At 35.6% G+C, this 18,983-nt stretch overlaps 2 protein-coding genes across 2 annotated transcripts in view; one reads left to right on the forward strand and one right to left on the reverse strand.

Annotated features, from left to right (window-relative positions):
- The window catches only part of kcnk5a (potassium channel, subfamily K, member 5a), a 105,693-nt gene that overhangs the window by 4,713 nt on the left and 81,997 nt on the right, over positions 1-18,983 (forward strand). The window lies entirely within an intron of this gene.
- Positions 1,668-8,542, reverse strand: LOC137090810 (uncharacterized). Its single transcript, XM_067454766.1, has 5 exons — positions 8,413-8,542; positions 5,992-6,210; positions 4,110-5,135; positions 2,039-2,207; positions 1,668-1,953 (listed from the first exon to the last, which is right to left on the reverse strand). Exons 1-5 carry the CDS (start codon positions 8,540-8,542, stop codon positions 1,818-1,820), a joined length of 1,680 nt encoding a protein of 559 aa, XP_067310867.1. The 3' UTR covers positions 1,668-1,817.

Here is an 18,983-nt window from a genome sequence, read left to right on the forward strand (position 1 = left end):
ATTCCAAAATATTTGTGTGTGAAGTAAACAGATCCCTCACACTCAATTTTTCATAAATCGCCTGTTTGTACTTGATAAACCAATAAAAACATTTGGCGCGAGGTCACAGCGTTTGGGTTTGCGCGCTCACAAGGTTTGCAAAAAGTAAACAGGCTAAAACTATGAAAGTAAATTGATGCCATATAGAATTGCAAGCGTAAGGTAAGATTTGTGAAAGTGTACATAAGATTGCAAGCGTAAATTAAATTTGCATGTGCAAGATAAGTTTCGCAAAGGTGTAAATTGCCTTTCAAGTGTAAGAAAAAAATATTTGCAACATTTTACTGTTATTCATAAGTACAATTCATGTATTGTGAAACCGCAGGTTCATGTTAACGCAAAATAAATATGATCAGTATTCTTCTGACTTCCAATTTTCTGCGCTTCCCCTTTTGACAAGTTTCTTTTGCCAAAATATGGCTAAAAGCATTGCACACCTGTGTACGTCGATTTGCAAGCGAAAACAACAGAGACAGGAACTGCGAAATAGATTGACCATGTAAAACCAACCTTTGTGTAAAAAAATAATGACTTAAAAATAAAGTCTAAATGACTTGTTGTGTGGCTACACTGTAAAAAATAAACCGTAAATTTTACGGTAAAAAACCGGCAGCTGTGGTTGCCAGAACTTTACCGTCAAAAATACGGTAGCAACGTTATTGGTTTTACAGGATTACACCCACTGTACTGTATATTTTACGGATTTTAATTTTTTTTTTAACGGTTTATAACCATCTAATTAACATATTTATGTTGCTATAAAAACAGTTTAAACCCGTCAGTTTGAAGGGTTTACATTGTAATATTTACGGTTTATGACCATCTTTTTTACAGCTTAGAACTGTCTTATTTAAAGGTTTACATTGTAATATTTACGGTTTATGACCATCTTTTTTACAGCTCAGAACTGTCTTATTTAAAGGTTTACATTGTAATATTTACGGTTTATGACCATCTTTTTTACAGCTCAGAACTGTCTTATTTAAAGGTTTACATTGTAATATTTACGGTTTATGGCCATCTTTTTTACAGCTCAGAACTGTCTTATTTAAAGGTTTACATTGTAATATTTACGGTTCATTACCATATTTTTTACAGCTCAGAACGGTCTAATTTAGAAGTTTATGTTGTAATAGTTATGATTAAAATCTGTAATTATTTCACAAAGCAGACAGGAAACTATTTAAACTATGGTAAAACATTAAGGGACAGTTTCACAAACAAGGCTTAAGACTAAAATGAAAGTTTGAACTGTCTTAACTGAAAATAAATTGCCCTGACACATCTTAAAATGTTATTGGCATTATTTTGTCTCAAGATACTCACCTGTAATGTTTTAGCTAAGGCATTTTTATAAAAGGAACTTAGAGCCGCTGTAGTGAGATGGGCTTTGTAACGACGTCTTTAGTGCCTTTATAGGTCTTGAGAGAGGAAATGACATTGGTGTTAATGAAGGCCTTTCCGAGCCTTTGGATTTCAGACCTAAATCAAATTAAACCCCATCAAAATCTATTAAAGACTTACACATCAGTGTTGTCCCAAGTATTTTTTTTAATAAAGATTGTCAGGCATTTAAAACAACAATTTAAAATTTAGATTTAGAATTTAAAACATTTCTGCTACCTAACTGCCACTTTATACTGAGCTTGGGAAGATAAGTAAAGGTTAAGCTGAAAATTTACAATAATAACTCCTAAAGCAGAACAAGGCACAACACAAGTGCTTACATATACATTTCAAATGTTAGTTTAAACTTGGAAACCGTTTGCAGGCCACCTTTACAAAGTCTCTCGCCACTCATGATCAGAAAGGTCAGAGATTAAGGTGACGACTCTTGGGTTCACTGGGAGTCGTTTTTTGTTCTTCTTTTCCACAACCTTTGAGCCCTTTTCGGGATTGATGATGAAAAAACACCTTGAAAAGAAAAAGCAACATTGAAAACCTCTGTAAATTAAGCCACATATAAAGTGAAAATCCCCTCCTAGGTGTCTTTACATACCTTTGCAAAAATTCAAGCACTGATGCCAGTTCAGTAGGGTAGTGAATGTTGAAACAGTAATAACTGCCAAACATTAGGCAGACAGCAGCGATGAATGTAGTGATGTCATCATTCACAATCTTGCGGTCCACACTGAGCATGAATCGAACAGCAGCATAGCAGGAGGGTCCTGTGGATACATTTCAATGAAATTAAGTTATGTACATGTAGCTATGTACATGGAATAAATAATGGATTCAATTAAACAACAATTAAATGTACTAGTTTATTCGGAAATAATTAAATAATTGATTTCATAATTAAATAATTAATTTAATAACATAATTAAATAAATAAATGTATCTAATTATTTTTTTTTATTACATGAAATTGTTTAATATATTTCACAATTACCTCTTCCACACACTATTTTTATATGTAAAAATCTATTTTTTCATTATTTAATGTGCTTTTTCAAAAAGACGTTTTTCATAATAATATATTGCATTTATGAATGACGCCTATTTGACGAATCCTGCATTTCCAAAGCATAATTTTCCCAAAGATTTTTTTCATAATAATAAAGGACATTTCACAAATGCCAATCAACAGGCAGTGGGCGGAGCTTGGTGCGGATTGGTTTGTGTGCTGTGGTGATGTGTCCTTTATTATTATGAAAAAAATCTTTGGGAAAATGTTGCTTTGGAAATGCATGATTCCTCAAAATAGGCATCATTCGTAAATGCAGCATATTATGAAAAACGACTTTTTGAAAAAGCACATAAAATAATGCAAAAATAGATTTTTATCTATTTGAAAGAATGTGGTAATTGTGAAATATATTCAATAATTTCATCATTTTAAATCATAATTTTACAAAATAAATAGATACATTTATTTATTTCATTAATATTTAATTAAATAAATCATTTCATTATTAAATTAATAAATAAATAATTTAATTAATTATTTAAGAATAAACTGGTACATTTAATTGTTGTTTAACTGAATTAATTATTTATTTAATTATTTAATTTTGAGTAATTTGGTCCTGCATATGTAGCAAGGTAATTGTGTATTTATATGATTATCATACAAATGTATTTATTGCATTTATTTAGTATTGCCCCTTAAAACTATTTCACATAGTAGATTTTTACATATTCTACAACATTACTAACTCCATTTACTAAAATAACCTAGTTCAAATGTTTAGATACCCCAAATGGTTAATACTCTAAGGTGCACTATGAGATCCTGCATTGTTTCAGTGCGATTTCATTTTTGTCTCAAATCGTAGGCATCTCTCCTTGATCCGTTAGCTGCCTTCCCCCTGAGTACACTGTGAAAAAGCCTGGTCTCGGGAGACAACACAGGGGTCGTAAACGTCAAACAAACACTACACATAGGCTGTGCACCTAAATACAACAAACCATGTTCCAGCCAATCACCAACAAAATGGTTGGTAACCCTTACGCCTCCCCCAACAATCTTGCCGGTGATTGGCTGAACGTGGTTTATTATATTTTGGTGCAAATAACTTTTTAGAACTTTTTCACAGTGTACTCAGGGGGAAGGCAGCTAGTGGATCAAGGAGAGATGCCTACGATTTGAGACAAATAATAAAGCGTGCTGAAACCATGCAGGATCTCATAGTGCACCTTTACGGACAATTATAAGGGCATTCACAACTATTACCTCTCTCAAATATCCACATTATTTTAAGGCCAAATATGCAGAACATGTCAAAAAGCAAATAATGTGCTTGAATTTTGTGTGAATTTTCTGACATTTTTTCTTAGAATAAATAAGACTCTTGTGAACAATAATCACAAAACACAGAAATGTTCATAAGTATTAAGCAACTAGGTTATCTAAACTTTCGAACAGGATTATTTTTGTAAACTAATTATTGGTCTCTGTTGTAGAATATATGTAAAAAAAATCTATGTGGTGCAGTTTGATCTGGACAGTATTAAAAAACATACACTACAAGGAGTATGTAAAATATGTAAACTCAACATTATAGATAAACATTTAACCAGTAAAGCTTTGAGGGTCCTACTGTATATGAGAAAAAAAATAAACTTACCACACACAATAATGCAAGGCGTCACAGGCAGGTTTTCCAACTCTACATCCTTTGCAAGGCTTGTGTCTTCTACATAATGAAGAAGGAGCTCCTCTTTCTCATCAAAATAGGAGAGAAGTAGAAGAATCATGTCTTTTACATCCTCTGAGCAACCATTTGTCTGTCCTCTCAAAACTTGAAGTTTTGCGACAGTCTGTAAGACACGCTTGTTCTTGGTTGCACAAACATTTCTCATAAAGTTTAACAGCCTTTTTCCTTTTCTGTCAATGCTGTTCAGGAAGGTCTCTTTAAGTGGTATCCCTGTGAGATCTTTAAAGTGCACTTCCATTCCACTTTCCTGAAACAAAAATGGCCACTCCTCATTGAGGGTTTTCATGTCTGTTCCTTTGTTGATATCTTGTCGTTGACTGTAGTATGTAGATTTCATGAGAATCTTCACTTCCTCTTCATTCCAGGCAGTTGTTTGAGACAGATTCCTCATCTTCTCTTTTTTCAAACGCTGACTCTCAGCAGTTTCACCGAGGGGCATAAATTTAACTTCCCAATTAGTGCAGCCATATGTATCTTGGATTGCAGCCCTTTTTTCAAGTGAGACTTCCTCAGTGTCACATTCCTCTGTATCATGAGTGCGCTTTTTTATTTTTGGTGTGCTGGTCCTTCTTGCATTTTCAACCCTGGCTTGAAATTGTTTGACCAAGGAGTAATATCCAGGACCAATCACACTCTCTTCAATCACATCTTGCAAAGACTTTGGATATTTGGCAACCATCCTTTTGGAGATCTCCGTTAAATTCTTCCTACTTGGACAAGCACAAACTTTCATCATTGCTGCAACAACAATCCTCACCATTTCCCTACGTAACCGAGGACTTGGTCTTTTCTGTCTCTCAAGTGCCTGCATTAATTCCTCAGGAAACTTATTCCATGGGACTTCAAAGCTGTCCACCCAGTTCACACTAAGAGGGGAGGTGCTGGGAGAAGAGTATGAAGAACTCTGGGACAGAGAAGATCCTGGAGATGAACAGACTGGTTGTTTGGGATTTCAGAAATTTGCGCTGTAAAAAGGTAATATGTACTTAGTTGGACCAGGAAAAGTTCAACCAAAATGAAAACCATCATCACTGTTTATTGCCCTATTCTTATTCCAAACCAGGTGTTCATTAGAATGACAAGATAGTAAGTAAATTACAAAGAAACTGTTTTTTACAGTTGAACAGTTAATTTAACGGTCACGTTTTAGTTTTTTTAGTTTTTTGCCTCACTGTTAAAATAAACAGTAAATAAATTGTATTAAATAGAACAAATAACAAGTAATAAAGTAATTGCTACTTTTAACTACAAAAGTAATAAATATTTTTTAAATATTAATTAAATGTCTGACTATTAAAGGGATAGTTACCCAAAAATAAAATTGTCATCTTTTACTCACCCTCAGATTGTTCCAAACCTGTATACATTTATTTGTTTTGCTAAACACAAAGGAAGATATTTGGAGGAATGTCAGTAACCAAACAGATCTCACCCAATTGACTCTCATAGTATTTTTTCCTCTTGTGGCAGATGTTTGGTTACTGACATTCTTCAAAATATCTTCCTTTGTGTTTAGCAGAACAAATAAATGTATACAGGTTTGGAACAATCTGAGGGAAGTAAAATGACAGATGCCAGCATTTTCATTTTTGGGTGAACCATCCCTTTAATGGTCAGACATATTTATTTTGTTATTAAAAGCCGCAATTATTTTATTACTTTTTGTTATTTGTTCTATTTAACAATATTTTACGTTTGGAACCATCTGAGAGTGAGTAAATGACAGAATTGTAATTTTGAAATCAAACTACGGTATACCTTTTTTGTAACGGAAACAAAAACATTGACTTACTGGTCTCCTTCAGAACCAAAATAAATTTCCTGGCTTGAATAGGCCTCAGTACAGCTGCCAGATCTGACTCCTCAAGAAATCTGAAATCTTCTGGGGTCTCCACTCCAAGTGACTTTAAGGTGTCCTCAAGAGATTTTTTGGTTACGATTGGGAGGTCAGGTAATACAGCATCAATGGCTTTGCTGATGTTTGAAATGTTTAGCTCGGAATCACCCATTTCTGAAAACAAAACAAAATAATTCACATAAATAAACAAAATAGCGAAAATCAACACTCATGTTCAGAGTGACATCACACTGTGCTTTAATGGAATTACCCTTTTTTCATTCATCATATATGATGTTAAAGGATAAAAAAATCTGCCAGGTCATTGATTTTCACACAAAGCATTATTTCAGTCTGATTTTTCAATTCATGCAAATGGTATGCAGGAATAAACTCTGCTACATACTTTCTCAGCAGAAAATGAACAACTTCATCTTTTATGAGAATAAGTGCAAGTTCTCCAAACTCTATTGAGTCCACATTATTTGTCACAAGGAACTGGCCTTTTTTGTATAACGTACCCCTGTACATTACTTCTGCTGAGACTTTGGTATTGTTCTCTGTAAATCCAAACTGCCTCACTGCATCTTTAACAGAATCACCATACAGCTCTGGGTAAAATGCAGTGCTGTTTTTTACCCTCAAAGTTAGATCACACATTGACCCTTCTGACAGATAGGCCTGGTACATTTGATGCCTTTCAGAGAGAGTGAAGCACAAGTTTTTGAAATTCTTTAAGTTCCTAGCACATCTTTTAAAGTAACTGTGCTTACTCTCGAAGCGCATCGTCCACAACCTGATCAAAGGACCAAACTTTAAAATCAGTGCAGGGTAGTGTCGCAAGTAGTGATGCTTAGGCTTTAGTCTATGTCCTGGAAAGAGAGAGAACCTAGAAGCAAGATATTCTTGGATAAGAACGTCAAGGTATGCAACCTCTGGCAATGAAATTTTCTGTGCACAAACCATCTCCACAATGTCTTTAAGCTGAAGGGTCAGCTGCCAAACATCATCCATGGGCTCTTTCACCTTGTCACACATGATCACAGGAAGAAGTCTTAGAAAATTCCAGTTCTGAACAGCCTGACCAGAAAGCTTGAATCCATTGGAGTTCACTGCACATGGCTTACTCAATGCATCAGAGGCACTGTATTTAAATTGCTTGATGCGTCTATTCAGAATTGAATAAGTGAACCACTTTTTCTGCTTGATGAAGTACTTTAGGTAAAGGGCTAAATCATAGGAAAGGATACCCTCAAAAATGTCATGGCCTAAGCAAGGTGGTAGGCCAGGCATGCAAACGTTAAAGTAATTCAACGAGTTAAAAATTGACTCTGATGTTATACCTTCAACGTTTTGTTGTCCCTCCGACTGTAAAATCTCTACAGCAGACTTGTAGTTTTCAGGAGTTCGCTGAGGTCCACATGCATTAGGATCCGTTTGAAAATCCCTCCGTGATATCTGGCAATACCTGCAGAAATATTCAGAAAAACTAAAATTTTCTGTGAATCCACCGATACTATGAGACCCCAAGTTGTCCCCTGCAATGCAAAAAACAGTCCCTTTAACTTTTTCTGCTGCCACGGTTATTCCATTGTCTTCCAGGTCTTTTAAGTCTGCAATTAGCCTTGAGAAAATTGTGTCATGTCCAAAATGTTTGAAGTCTTTTTCTTGACACAGCATTACAAGTGACATGTGGTCTGTACTTGATCTTATATGCGGTGGTAAATTAGCCAGAGACAGATATACAGCTAGTACTTTGTGCTTGCTTTTTGCTGAACCTAATGGGTTCACCACCTCAAAAGAATCTTGATATAGAATTAGTTTGAGACATGATGGGTTTTGAGAAAAGAACTCATTGTTTTTGTATACCTGACCATCACTGACGTCACAAAATACATCTGTGCACTGTAAGCATGTATCCTGTGCAGCACAATTTCGCCACAAATCAGACTCCAGCAAACATGTCAGAGTGTCTTTCAATGGAACATAGTAGGCAAACCTCTGTGACCTTGTTTCATCTCTTCCCAAGTACAGCTTTACAGGTTCTGTGTATCTGAACATCTCTTTAAAAGCCTTTGCTCTTGAAAAATTGGTTCTCATTGGTCCTTCGTGACTAATGGTGAATAGGTCAGATTCTTTCACAACATCACATATTCTACCAATGTCCTCATCTGTTAACTCTAAATCATTTTTTCAGAAATGCACTCAATTTATTCAAAGTATTTGTCTGTCCTAGTTCATGTATGCTCTGCATCTCTTCAACAATATTTTGTATAGTTGATGCTGGCAGAAGAAATTGCCCATGTAATTTCAAGTAGAAAAGACAAATATTTCTGAGAAACAGGTCATTGAAATTTTCTGTAAGATGAACTTCACCTTCATCAGTCTCACTGAATCTCTCTGTAGGGCCTGTAACTAAAGGTTCAGTTTCAAGAGACTGAGAAACTGACTCCTTATAAAGGTCACTTATCCTGTCCACAGAACACTGTCTGTGTTTCCTGGACATGTGGGATGTAAACGACGACTTATTAGTGAACGTATGGTTGCATCCTGTTACCGGACATGTCACAACGCGTCCTTCGGCTATATGTTCTTTTAGATGAGCTGTTAGTGATTTGACATCGCGACATTGGCGCTGGCACATAGAAATATTGCACGTAAACACCGTAAGGGCATTTGTAGTATCAACATGTGAATCTATGTTATGTTTACGGTAAAAATGAGCCTTAAATGCCCCATATGAACGGAACGTTTCGTAGCAATCTGTAGCGCCACACTTGAACACGCATCGCGGTTCATTACGGTGAAGTTTGACATGTAAAACGTGTTCCCTTAGGGTTTGCACTGATATTCCGCAGAAATAACAGCTAAACATTGTAACTTCGCGAACAAACCCACATTCTACTGCTGTTTTATACACCTAAATGCTGTTTCACATCTCCGGTTGGACATTATAGAGCTTGCCAGTCTGTTTAAGTTAACGTTAACATTCCATGAAATGTTTATGTGTCTGTAAAACAGCCAGGGTACATGTTACTCGTGTTTAAAACCACACACTGCTTAAAATGGTTTAATCCAACTTACCAATGTGCCCAGACACATTAATTTTACTGAATATTCCAACTAATTTGTTGTTCTGCTTCGCATGACTCGTGAATGATCACCACTGGCCCAAGACCGAAATGCAGGAAAGCAAAACGCTGCGCGCCAATGAGAAGGCTATTCAGCCAATCAAATTCTTTGCCCACTGGAGCCAAGGCGCAATGTTTATCATGATTGGATGATGCTTAACGGTTATCTTTCAAATGCTTGTTGAATTTATTTTTTAACCTACAACAAATTCCTGAGGGCAGAGACAAAACAGAGAATTGCATTTTTAGAAATGTCGTTTCACACACCTTAAAAAAAAGAGTAAAACCACTGTTAATTACAACAAAACAATTTCAATTAGCAAAATCAAATATAAATTGTAAAAAGTCCTTCTATAAAGCCTTACACAGAAAAGGTGATTTTATCTATTGTTTATGTCCTGCATTGTGTTTTTAAGTGCACACTGCACAGGGGTGTCAAATATGTTTATGTATTTGTAATAAGACATGTTTAGAGGTTTCATTGTAACCTTACAATGAAAAGAAAAAGTTTTTACCATAGCACAAATGTCAACATTTGTTTTTAGTGCATGATTTTCCATAGTACGGTAATTAAGTGCCATTTTTAGGATTGTCATATCCATAACAGTACATAGGCCTAGTCCTCGTAAATGGGCACATGAAAATTAAAATAAATCTCTGTGAAGAGGCATCCCTTCATTTTTTGCCTGTTATTGCTTCTGGTTTGTGCATTTTATTAAAATAAGTCATACAACTTTTTTTTTTACATCTTAAACACATTTATTTCCTTTATATATATATATATATATATATATATATATATATATATATATATATATATATATATATATATATATATATATATATATATATATATATATATATATGGTAACAAATACATTCTCTGAGAGTTTATGTTACATGAATAACACAATGTCAAATGTTGAAAAGGACAACATAATGTTTTCCTTTTTATGGTAAGTAATGCAGTATATTGTTAATTTTACAGCAATAAACCGTATTTTCATGTGTTTTTAACTGTTAAATATATGGTCTTACACTGTAAAACTAATTACAGTTTTTCACTGTAAATTCTATGTTACAAAATAATGTTTTCCTTTTTATGGGAGGTAATACAGTATATTGTTATTTTTACGGCAATAACCCGTATTTTCAAATGTTTTTAACTGTTAAATTTACGGTCTTACTCTGTAAAACTCATTACAGTTTTTCACTGTAAATTCTATGGTTATTGCATGTTTTGTGAAATACGGTTTTATTCTGTAGCATTTATACGGTATTTTACTGTTAAATTTACGGACATTTTTTACAGTGTAGGGCAAAAAAAGCCTCCCTGAATAAACTTAGTTCCGTCCTTCTTTTAGTTGAGTTTTTCATGCGCGAGGAGGAAGGCGGATCCACCTTCTTTTGGAGCCAATCAAATGAGCTGATCACACCTTATCGGTAAAAAAAAAAAAAAAAAAAAACTCAGATGCCAGAACACATCTTTATCTTCATTTTACTTTTAATGTTCAAATACATGTAAATAAATAAATAAATAAATAAATAAATAAATAAATAAATAAATAAATAAATAAATAAATAAATAAATAAAGCACAATTGCATAATCTGTGCACCATTAGGTTTAAGACTTACATGTTTCCATCCTGAATTCTGAGCTGGTGTGTTAAGAAAGAAAATGTATGTGAAGTTTGTAATCTTGATGCTGCTAAAAGTAGACCTAGTATTTGCAATGCATGCATAACTTCACCTGACTACTGATCAGGGCGATTCCAAAATGATTATTATTATTATTATTATTATTAGTAGTAGTAGTATTTTGCTAAAATTAGTTCATAATAACAAAAATGTTTACCTTTAACATGTATTTTAAAGCTACACTGTGTAACTTTTTTTTGTTTATTCTTAGCTAAAAACACTTAGTTCTTTCAAAAATAGATGTGCTCATTAATGTATATTTTAGGGCTGGGATTTTAACGCATTAATTAAGATTAATTAATTACGTGACTTTAACGTGTTAATTAATTGCGCAAAAAATAAAATAAAAAAAATTAACCACACTTATTTTTGCACCGCGGAACGTTTTTCAATGAATGAGTTTCGACGGACCGATTATACTGGAACACCAACTAGTGCTCCGGAGTCACGACAACAAAAAACCATGAGTGAACATGAACGAAGAAGCTGATGAGACTGCTTTGCTTGGCCCCGTAGATGGGAAATTTTGTTTTAAAAAACGAAAGAATGGAAGCGTCGTCAAGAGCATGGTTGTGTGCAAGCTATACAACAAGGAATTTGCGTATCACCTCAGCACATCGAGCCTCAAATATCACAAATATGCTTTTGCTAAACTCAATGGCAAACATTGCGCTGGTCTGCTGGACTGAAATAAATAAACAATATTTTGTTGATTAAGCTTATGTATTCAGTCATTATTCAATGGTATACTAAAATACATGTGAAAAATTACTTCTCAGTGTTCTCAGGTCAAATATTTATATGCAATTAAAATGCGATTAATTTCGATTAATTAATTACAAAGCCTCTAATTAATTAGATTATTTTTTTTAATCAAGTCCCGGCCCCAGTATATTTACTTCTTTTAAGTAATAAAGGTATTCTCGTAAGTTTATAATATGCCATTAAAAAAACATACGGGTGAGGGGTTCGAATGCCGGTCGCCATGTTGCCCCTCCATCTTGAAAGTACATTAGCCTATATATATTTATTTATTTATATATATATATATATATATATATATATATATATATATATATATATATATATATATATATATATTAGGGCCAGGATTCGATTAAAAAAATTAATCTAATTAATTAGAGGCTTTGTAATTAATTAATCGAAAGCTTCTTCGTTCATGTTCACTCATACCCTGTCCGTCTCAATCAGCTCCCTAGTTCACTAGTCAGGGCACTGATCAGGACATAAGTCAATGGGCTGACTCCCTGATCTGTGCCCTGACTACTGAACTAGGGAGCTGATTGAGACGCACCCATGGTTTGTTGTTGTCGTGACTCCGGAGCGAGCGCTAGTTGGTGTTCCAGTATGATCGGTCCGTCGAAACTCATTCATTGAAAAACGTTCCGCGGTGCAAAAATAAGTGTGGTTAAATTATTTATTTATTTTTTTGCGTAATTAATTAACGCGTTAAAGTCACGTAATTATCATGATCTTGTGGATGTCTGGAAAGAAGCTTTTCTTTATGTTAAACAATAAACGTGGACAAAAGTAATTTTGAATAGGGTATCTGCTACAAGACTTGATATAATTTATGCACAAAGAAGTGTTCGTAATTTTTTTTTTGATAGTTCTATTATTCCGACTCCGATTATTTCTCAGACCACCATTATGTGTCGGTCAATGTCACTTCTGCACAGAGCACATTTAAACGTCCCTACTGGCGCTTTAGCAATAAGCCGTTGCAGGATCACAACTTTGTGCACTCTTTTACACTTTCCTGGGAGATGTGGAGAGAGAGTAAATCTCAGTACACATCCCTGAGTCAGGGGTGGGACATTGGTGAAGTTCAAGTCAAGATGTTTTGTCTGAAGTTTACTACATATAACAGGAATACCTCTAGATATGTCGCAGCTGAACATTGAACAATATGATGGGTAGGGTTTTAACGGTATTACTACTCTTATCGATACTGCTTATCGGTCCGGTACTTTAACGGTATTCTTATCGGTACTTTTTGGGTGTATATAATATATAAAATATATCACACACACACACACACAATTAACAAAGATACACATTATAGGCACAGTGCTTTAATTTCAGGAAGAATTCTAGTAATCAAATGTAAAATAATACTGCATAGTTTATCATATATATAGCCTAAATTGAAGTTATTCAATCGAGTGATTTTCTCTTTGCATTTGGTTGTTTCATTCGCAGTAATTCGTCAGCATGTTTATTTACACCGCTGCCTCTTTAAGACAGATGTGCAGATCTACAGGCGACTTTGGCAGATGCACTACATTTTCTCCTGACTATATCCATAATAACTACGTTCATTTTAGACACAAATTGTGTTGTGTTTAGGAGACTCTCCAAGCCGGTCATTTTGACATAGATGTTTGTGTACATTTGATCGTTTCGACGTGAGTGTGAAACCGAAAGTGTAATTTGCTCGTCTCGTTGCGGGCTGTTTTAGAGCGCGCGCCGACTTGGGAACCATCTCTTGCGCATATTTTTGTGCTTTTAATCGCTCTTTTTATTATTAAACACGTCCCACAACTTACCAACAGTGGCTAGACTGTATTTTACAACAATCACTGATCGTGCTGATTCTGTGTTATGTTTGAGTTTTAGGGAGAAATGACAGCGTTGCTGCAAAGGGAATTAAGTTGCGCTAGACATAAATATTATAATTATAATCTTTGGAAGCCAAAATCTAAAATAAAATAGACTATCACAGATCTAAAGTGTAACCAGGCTATATTTGAATTAGTTCTGTTTAATACCCGGGGCCCGTTTAATACCGGGTTTCGGTACCCATCCCTAATGATGGGAGTACTGTTGAAAGGCTGGAAACAAATAAATTTCTTCTGCACAATCTCCTAGAAGAGAAAGCCAAAGAGACACTGATTCGTCCACGGTTTACTTCTTTTAATTGCATGGATGCTCCAACACAACTTTTTTTTTTCAATTTGGAGAAGAAAGTTGTTGAAAAAAAACCTTTAAGTCATCTGAAACTTCCCGGAGGAGGTGAAACGACTGATGAACTTTAAATACAGGTCCTTCTCAAAAAATTAGCATTTGTGGTAAAAGTTCATTATTTCCATAATGTAATGAAGGACCGATTCCAGACCTTGGGGGACCTGCGGAAGCAGTGGACTGAGTCTGAAGTAGAAACATCCAGAGCCACTGTGCACAGGCGAATGCAGGAAATGGGCTACAGGTGCCGCATTCCCCAGGTCAAGCCACTTTGGGCTTCAGAGAAGCAGCACTGGACTTTTGCACAGTGGTCCAAAGTACTTTTTTCGGATGAAAGCTAATTTTGCATGTCATTCGGAAATCAAGGTGCCAGAGTCTGGTGGAAGACTGGGGAGAAGGAAATGCCAAAATGCCAAAATTCCTGAAGTCCAGTGTCAAGTAGCCACAGTCAGTGATGGTCCGGGGTGCCATGTCAGCTGCTGGTGTTGTTCCACTGTGTTTTATCAAGGGCAGGGTCAATGCAGCTAGCTATCAGGAGATTTCGGAGCACCTCATGCTTCCATCTGCTGAAAAGCTTTATGGAGATGAAGATTTGGTTTTTCAGCACGACCTGGCACCTGCTCACAGTGCCAAAACCACTGGTAAATGGTTTGCTGACCATGGTATTACTGTGCTCAATTGGCCTGCCAACTGTAGTGACCTGAACCCCATAGAGAATCTGTGGGATATTGTGAAGAGAAAGTTGAGACGCAAGACCCAACACACTGGATGAGCTTAAGGCCGCTATCGAAGCATGCTGGGCCTCCATAACACCTCAGCAGTGCCACAGCCTTATTGCCTCCATGCCACGCCGCATTGAAGCAGTCATTTCTGCAAAAGGATTCCCGACCAAGTATTGAGTGCATAACTGAACATAATTATTTGAAGGTTGACTTTTTTTGTATTAAAAACACTTTTCTTTTAATAGGTTCGGATGAAATAGGCAAGTTTTTGGGGTTTTAATGAGCTATATGCCAAAATCATCAGTATTAAAACAATAAAAGACCTGAAATATTTCAGTTAGTGTGCAATGAATCTAAAATATATGACCGTTTAATTTTTATCATTACATTATTTAAAATAATGAAATAATAATGATAAACTTTTTATCACACATGCTATTTTTTTTAGAAGGACCTGTAATTGCTCAAGCCTTGCTTTTTTCGGAGAATCTTTATAGAGCAGAACCGTGTGATGGAGAAATAGCGGAAACGCTTCTCCAGGATCTACCCCATCTGATGGAGAGTGATAAGGGCAAGCTTGATCAGCCTTTGCACTTGAGCGAACTGACTGCTGCTGTTACAGACATGTCTTCAGGAAAGGCTCCGGGTTTGGATGGCTTAACGGCAGAATTTTATAAACAGTTTTGGCCAGTGTTTGGTGAAGACTTGTTCTCAGTTTTCATGGAGTGCTTTGAAAGAGGCACTTTACCGCTGAATCTGCGAAGAGCGTTTATCACCTTGATACCTAAAAAGGGTGATCTTGCAGATATAAGAAACTGGCGTCCAGTGTCGTTGCTTGGAGTTATATAAGATACTGTCCAAAGCATTAACAAATAGATTAACTCCATATATCAGCAATAATTCATGCAGATCAGTCATATTGTATTCCAAAATGTACAATATTTGACAATTTGTTCTTGCTTCGTGATTTGATCTCATTTGCCAGAGACAACAATGTTGATGTTAAATTACTGTATACAGATATTTATAGCTTCTTAAAAATGGTGGTTCACTCACAAGACCTTTTCCAGTTGGTAGAGGCATACGGCAAGGATGCAGTATGTCAGGTATTTTATATTCCATGGCCATTGGACCATTGCTAACAGCTCTGAGGCGTCAATTGTGTGGGTTTTCAACGGCGGGCCATATTACTTCAGAGATGGTATCGGTTAAACTCCGTGCCTATGCCGACGATGTCACGGTAATGGTAAGGAAGGAAGAGGATTGGCCGGTTCCCAAACTGCCTCAGCGCTGCCTCTGGAGTTCAGAGGGGTTTAAAGTGCTGGGGGTCTTTTTTGGAACAGAGCAATACATGCAGAAAAACTGGGAAGGCCTTTATGAAAAGGTGGCTGGTCGCTTACAGAAATGGAGATGGATTCTCCCTCAATTGTCGTATAGAGAGAAAGGGGTTCTTGTTGTCAACAATCTAGCAGCATCAATGCTGTGGCATCGTTTGACTGTTAGGGTGTTTTCACACTTGGGTCCTCTTTAAAAGAACCGAACTCAGACTCCTTTAAGTGGACCAAGAAGTGAACCAAGTGAAAAAGGACCCAGTTCTCTTTACGTTCACACTGTCCCTGTCTCTGAAAGAGGACTCAGATCATTTTTGGTCCCCTTTAGTAGGAATGTGGTCTCAGACCCCTTTGTGTTCAGAACTGTTGTTTTTTGGATCTAGTCCAGTTCAGTTTTTGATGGCTGACCCTATGGCGTTCAACATTTGATCCCATTCACTTACATTGTTTGTTCCTCAGTAACTCAAGATATTTGTTTGTAAATATTATTATTACTTTATGACAGTACAAATGCTGTTGTATTAAGTAGTTTATCTTAAAAAAAAAAAAAAAAAAAAAAAAAAAAATATATATATATATATATATATATATATATATATATATATATATATATATATATATATATATATATATATATATAATACTACATATTCTTGCACTAGCTATATAACACGTCCTTCTTTTCAACTAACATTTGAATTGTTTTCCTTGATTCATGTTTATTTTATTGCAGAAGGCAATGATAACATCAGCATACAAAAAATAAACAACACAATAAAAAAATAAAAGAAAGATGCAAATTAAATAAACTGCTTTCAATTTCCCAGGTAAAGTATAGATATGCCTAAAAGCAGCATTCAAGAAAGAAATGGAATAATCACATGAAAAAATAAAACCGCATTCTTCACTGTATGAAGAACTGCATATTCTGCATATTCTCCACTGATTCTTTTATTAGGCTAATGCAGATGTTTACATTCATTTAAGACAAAACCACCTGTTTATGTGAAACTTGTGTGTTTTTGACGCTTTAAAATAAATGCAATAAGACGCTAAAGATTCAGTTTATTTCACACGCTGTGACAGCTGCTTCTGCATGCGCTAGGTGTGTGTGCTCGTAACACCATTTTAAACTGGCGCGCAGCCGCGTCTCTCACACAGTTCGGAAGCGGTTGAAATTGCAATAAACAAGTGTATGTTGTGAACAAATAATTTGTAGAGATTTGTCAGAAGAATCAGCCGCGATGAACAGCCGATTTGTACGGAGGCATCTGATGACCAAACTACATTGGAATTCAAGAACAGAAAAAATCAAGTAAGCCCAGAGCGGTTTGTGTTCAGACTGCGTGTTTTTAGCGAACCGTACCATAAGATGAGATCGAACCGTACCCAGACCACCTCCCGTGATGGTCTCGGCTCGGTTCGCTTTAAAGGGGTCTGAGATCGTTAGGAGTGTTCACATATGGGCCAAAAATCACGCGAACCGCGCTCAGACCCCTGAAAAGGACCAAGTGTGAAAACACCCTTATTGACCCCCCGAAAGAACTGCTACAGAAACTGCAGAAGGACCTTGATTTTTTTTTTTTTTGGGATGGTTTCCATTGGCTTTCTGCTGGGATCTTATATTTGCCAGTAATTGAAGGAGGTCAAGGACAGATTGAACTGTCAGCTAAAGTCAGAGCCATAACACTAAAATCTGCCCAGAGACTGCTTTTTTTCTACAGATTTTATCCCTTGGGTGTCACTTGGACTTACTTTACTAAGATCCTTTTGTGGTAGTGATCTTCATAAGCAACTGTTTTTGATGTCACCATTTATTGAAAATTGTCACATTTGGTGCACATTTTTATGCATCAGTTTTGAAATCTTGGGAAGTGTTTAGGTTGAATAGGTCTGAATATGATCACTATGGGCTGGATGAACCACTGTTTTTAGGAAAGGTTTGCGAGTCTAATAGCCTAGTTAAGTCATGCATGAAGAAAGGTTTTACTAAAGTGGGACACTTAATTGATCTAGACTCATAAGAGTGGATATCTGCAGAAAATATTGCTAGTCAGGTTGATTTGAGGTCTGTGAGGGTGGTGGAGCAGCTGATTTCATGTTTGAAAGCTGCTTTTCCTCCTCCTCTTCTTCAGTTTGTAGAGCGTTCTCTAGAGGGTTGGCCTACACATCTAGCTTTTCCGATTTTAGGGGTGTGCTCTGGCATTTGTCATGGAACTGGGCAGGTTGGAAAGTTGCTAAACTTTCAGAGATTAAAAGGGCTTTTTTTCATACTGATGCACTGTAAAACCCAACAAGTTACGGTAACTCAAACCATTTGAGGAAACCGATTGCTTCAAACCAATTAAGTTTTAAAACCATTAAGTATGAGTACTGAAAACTCATATACATTGAGTTAAATTAACTCTATTTTAGTGTTGTTTAAGTGTTAAAACTTATATTTTAGTGTTGTGTTGATCAATTATTAAGAGTAAACTGAACTTAAAGATTTTAAGTTAATTTTATTAATTCAGTTTGAATTCAGGTAACAAATCTAACTAAGTCTTAACAACTACATGGTTACTTAAATGGTTTTAGGAAACAGATTGCGGCAAATGGTTTAAGTTCATCAAACTCAAAGTGATTAAGTTACATAAGACTAAGCACAAGCTAACATTGGTACAAAATGAAGACAGAACAGGAGGGTATTTTTAAGTAATTTATTGAAATATAACATTTACATCATAAATACAGTATGCCATATGTTCACAAATATAACTAGACAAAAAATATTAGACTTTTTCACCAAATAAAACAGCACAAACATGTTTAAAAAAAGTCATAACATTTAAATAACAAAACATATAAAATAAAAAAAATTATGTAAAAAGGTACGTTTCCTCAAAAAGCAAAAGCACTGTATGATCTTTAATGTACTCTAAGTGTATTGCACTGACCGAAGACTTGGCAGACATCACCACCTCATCTTTAAAGACAATCAAAGCATCCAGTGGGTTTAAAGGTAACGTTCCCTCTTCCTCCTCGACAGTAAGGATGGTGACTTGGCTTTTGCACCTGGTCAAGCTCCTTTTTCTATATG

The sequence above is a fragment of the Pseudorasbora parva genome, chromosome 10, assembly GCF_024679245.1.
Source record: "Pseudorasbora parva isolate DD20220531a chromosome 10, ASM2467924v1, whole genome shotgun sequence".
In the NCBI taxonomy this organism is placed as follows: Eukaryota; Metazoa; Chordata; class Actinopteri; order Cypriniformes; family Gobionidae; genus Pseudorasbora; species Pseudorasbora parva.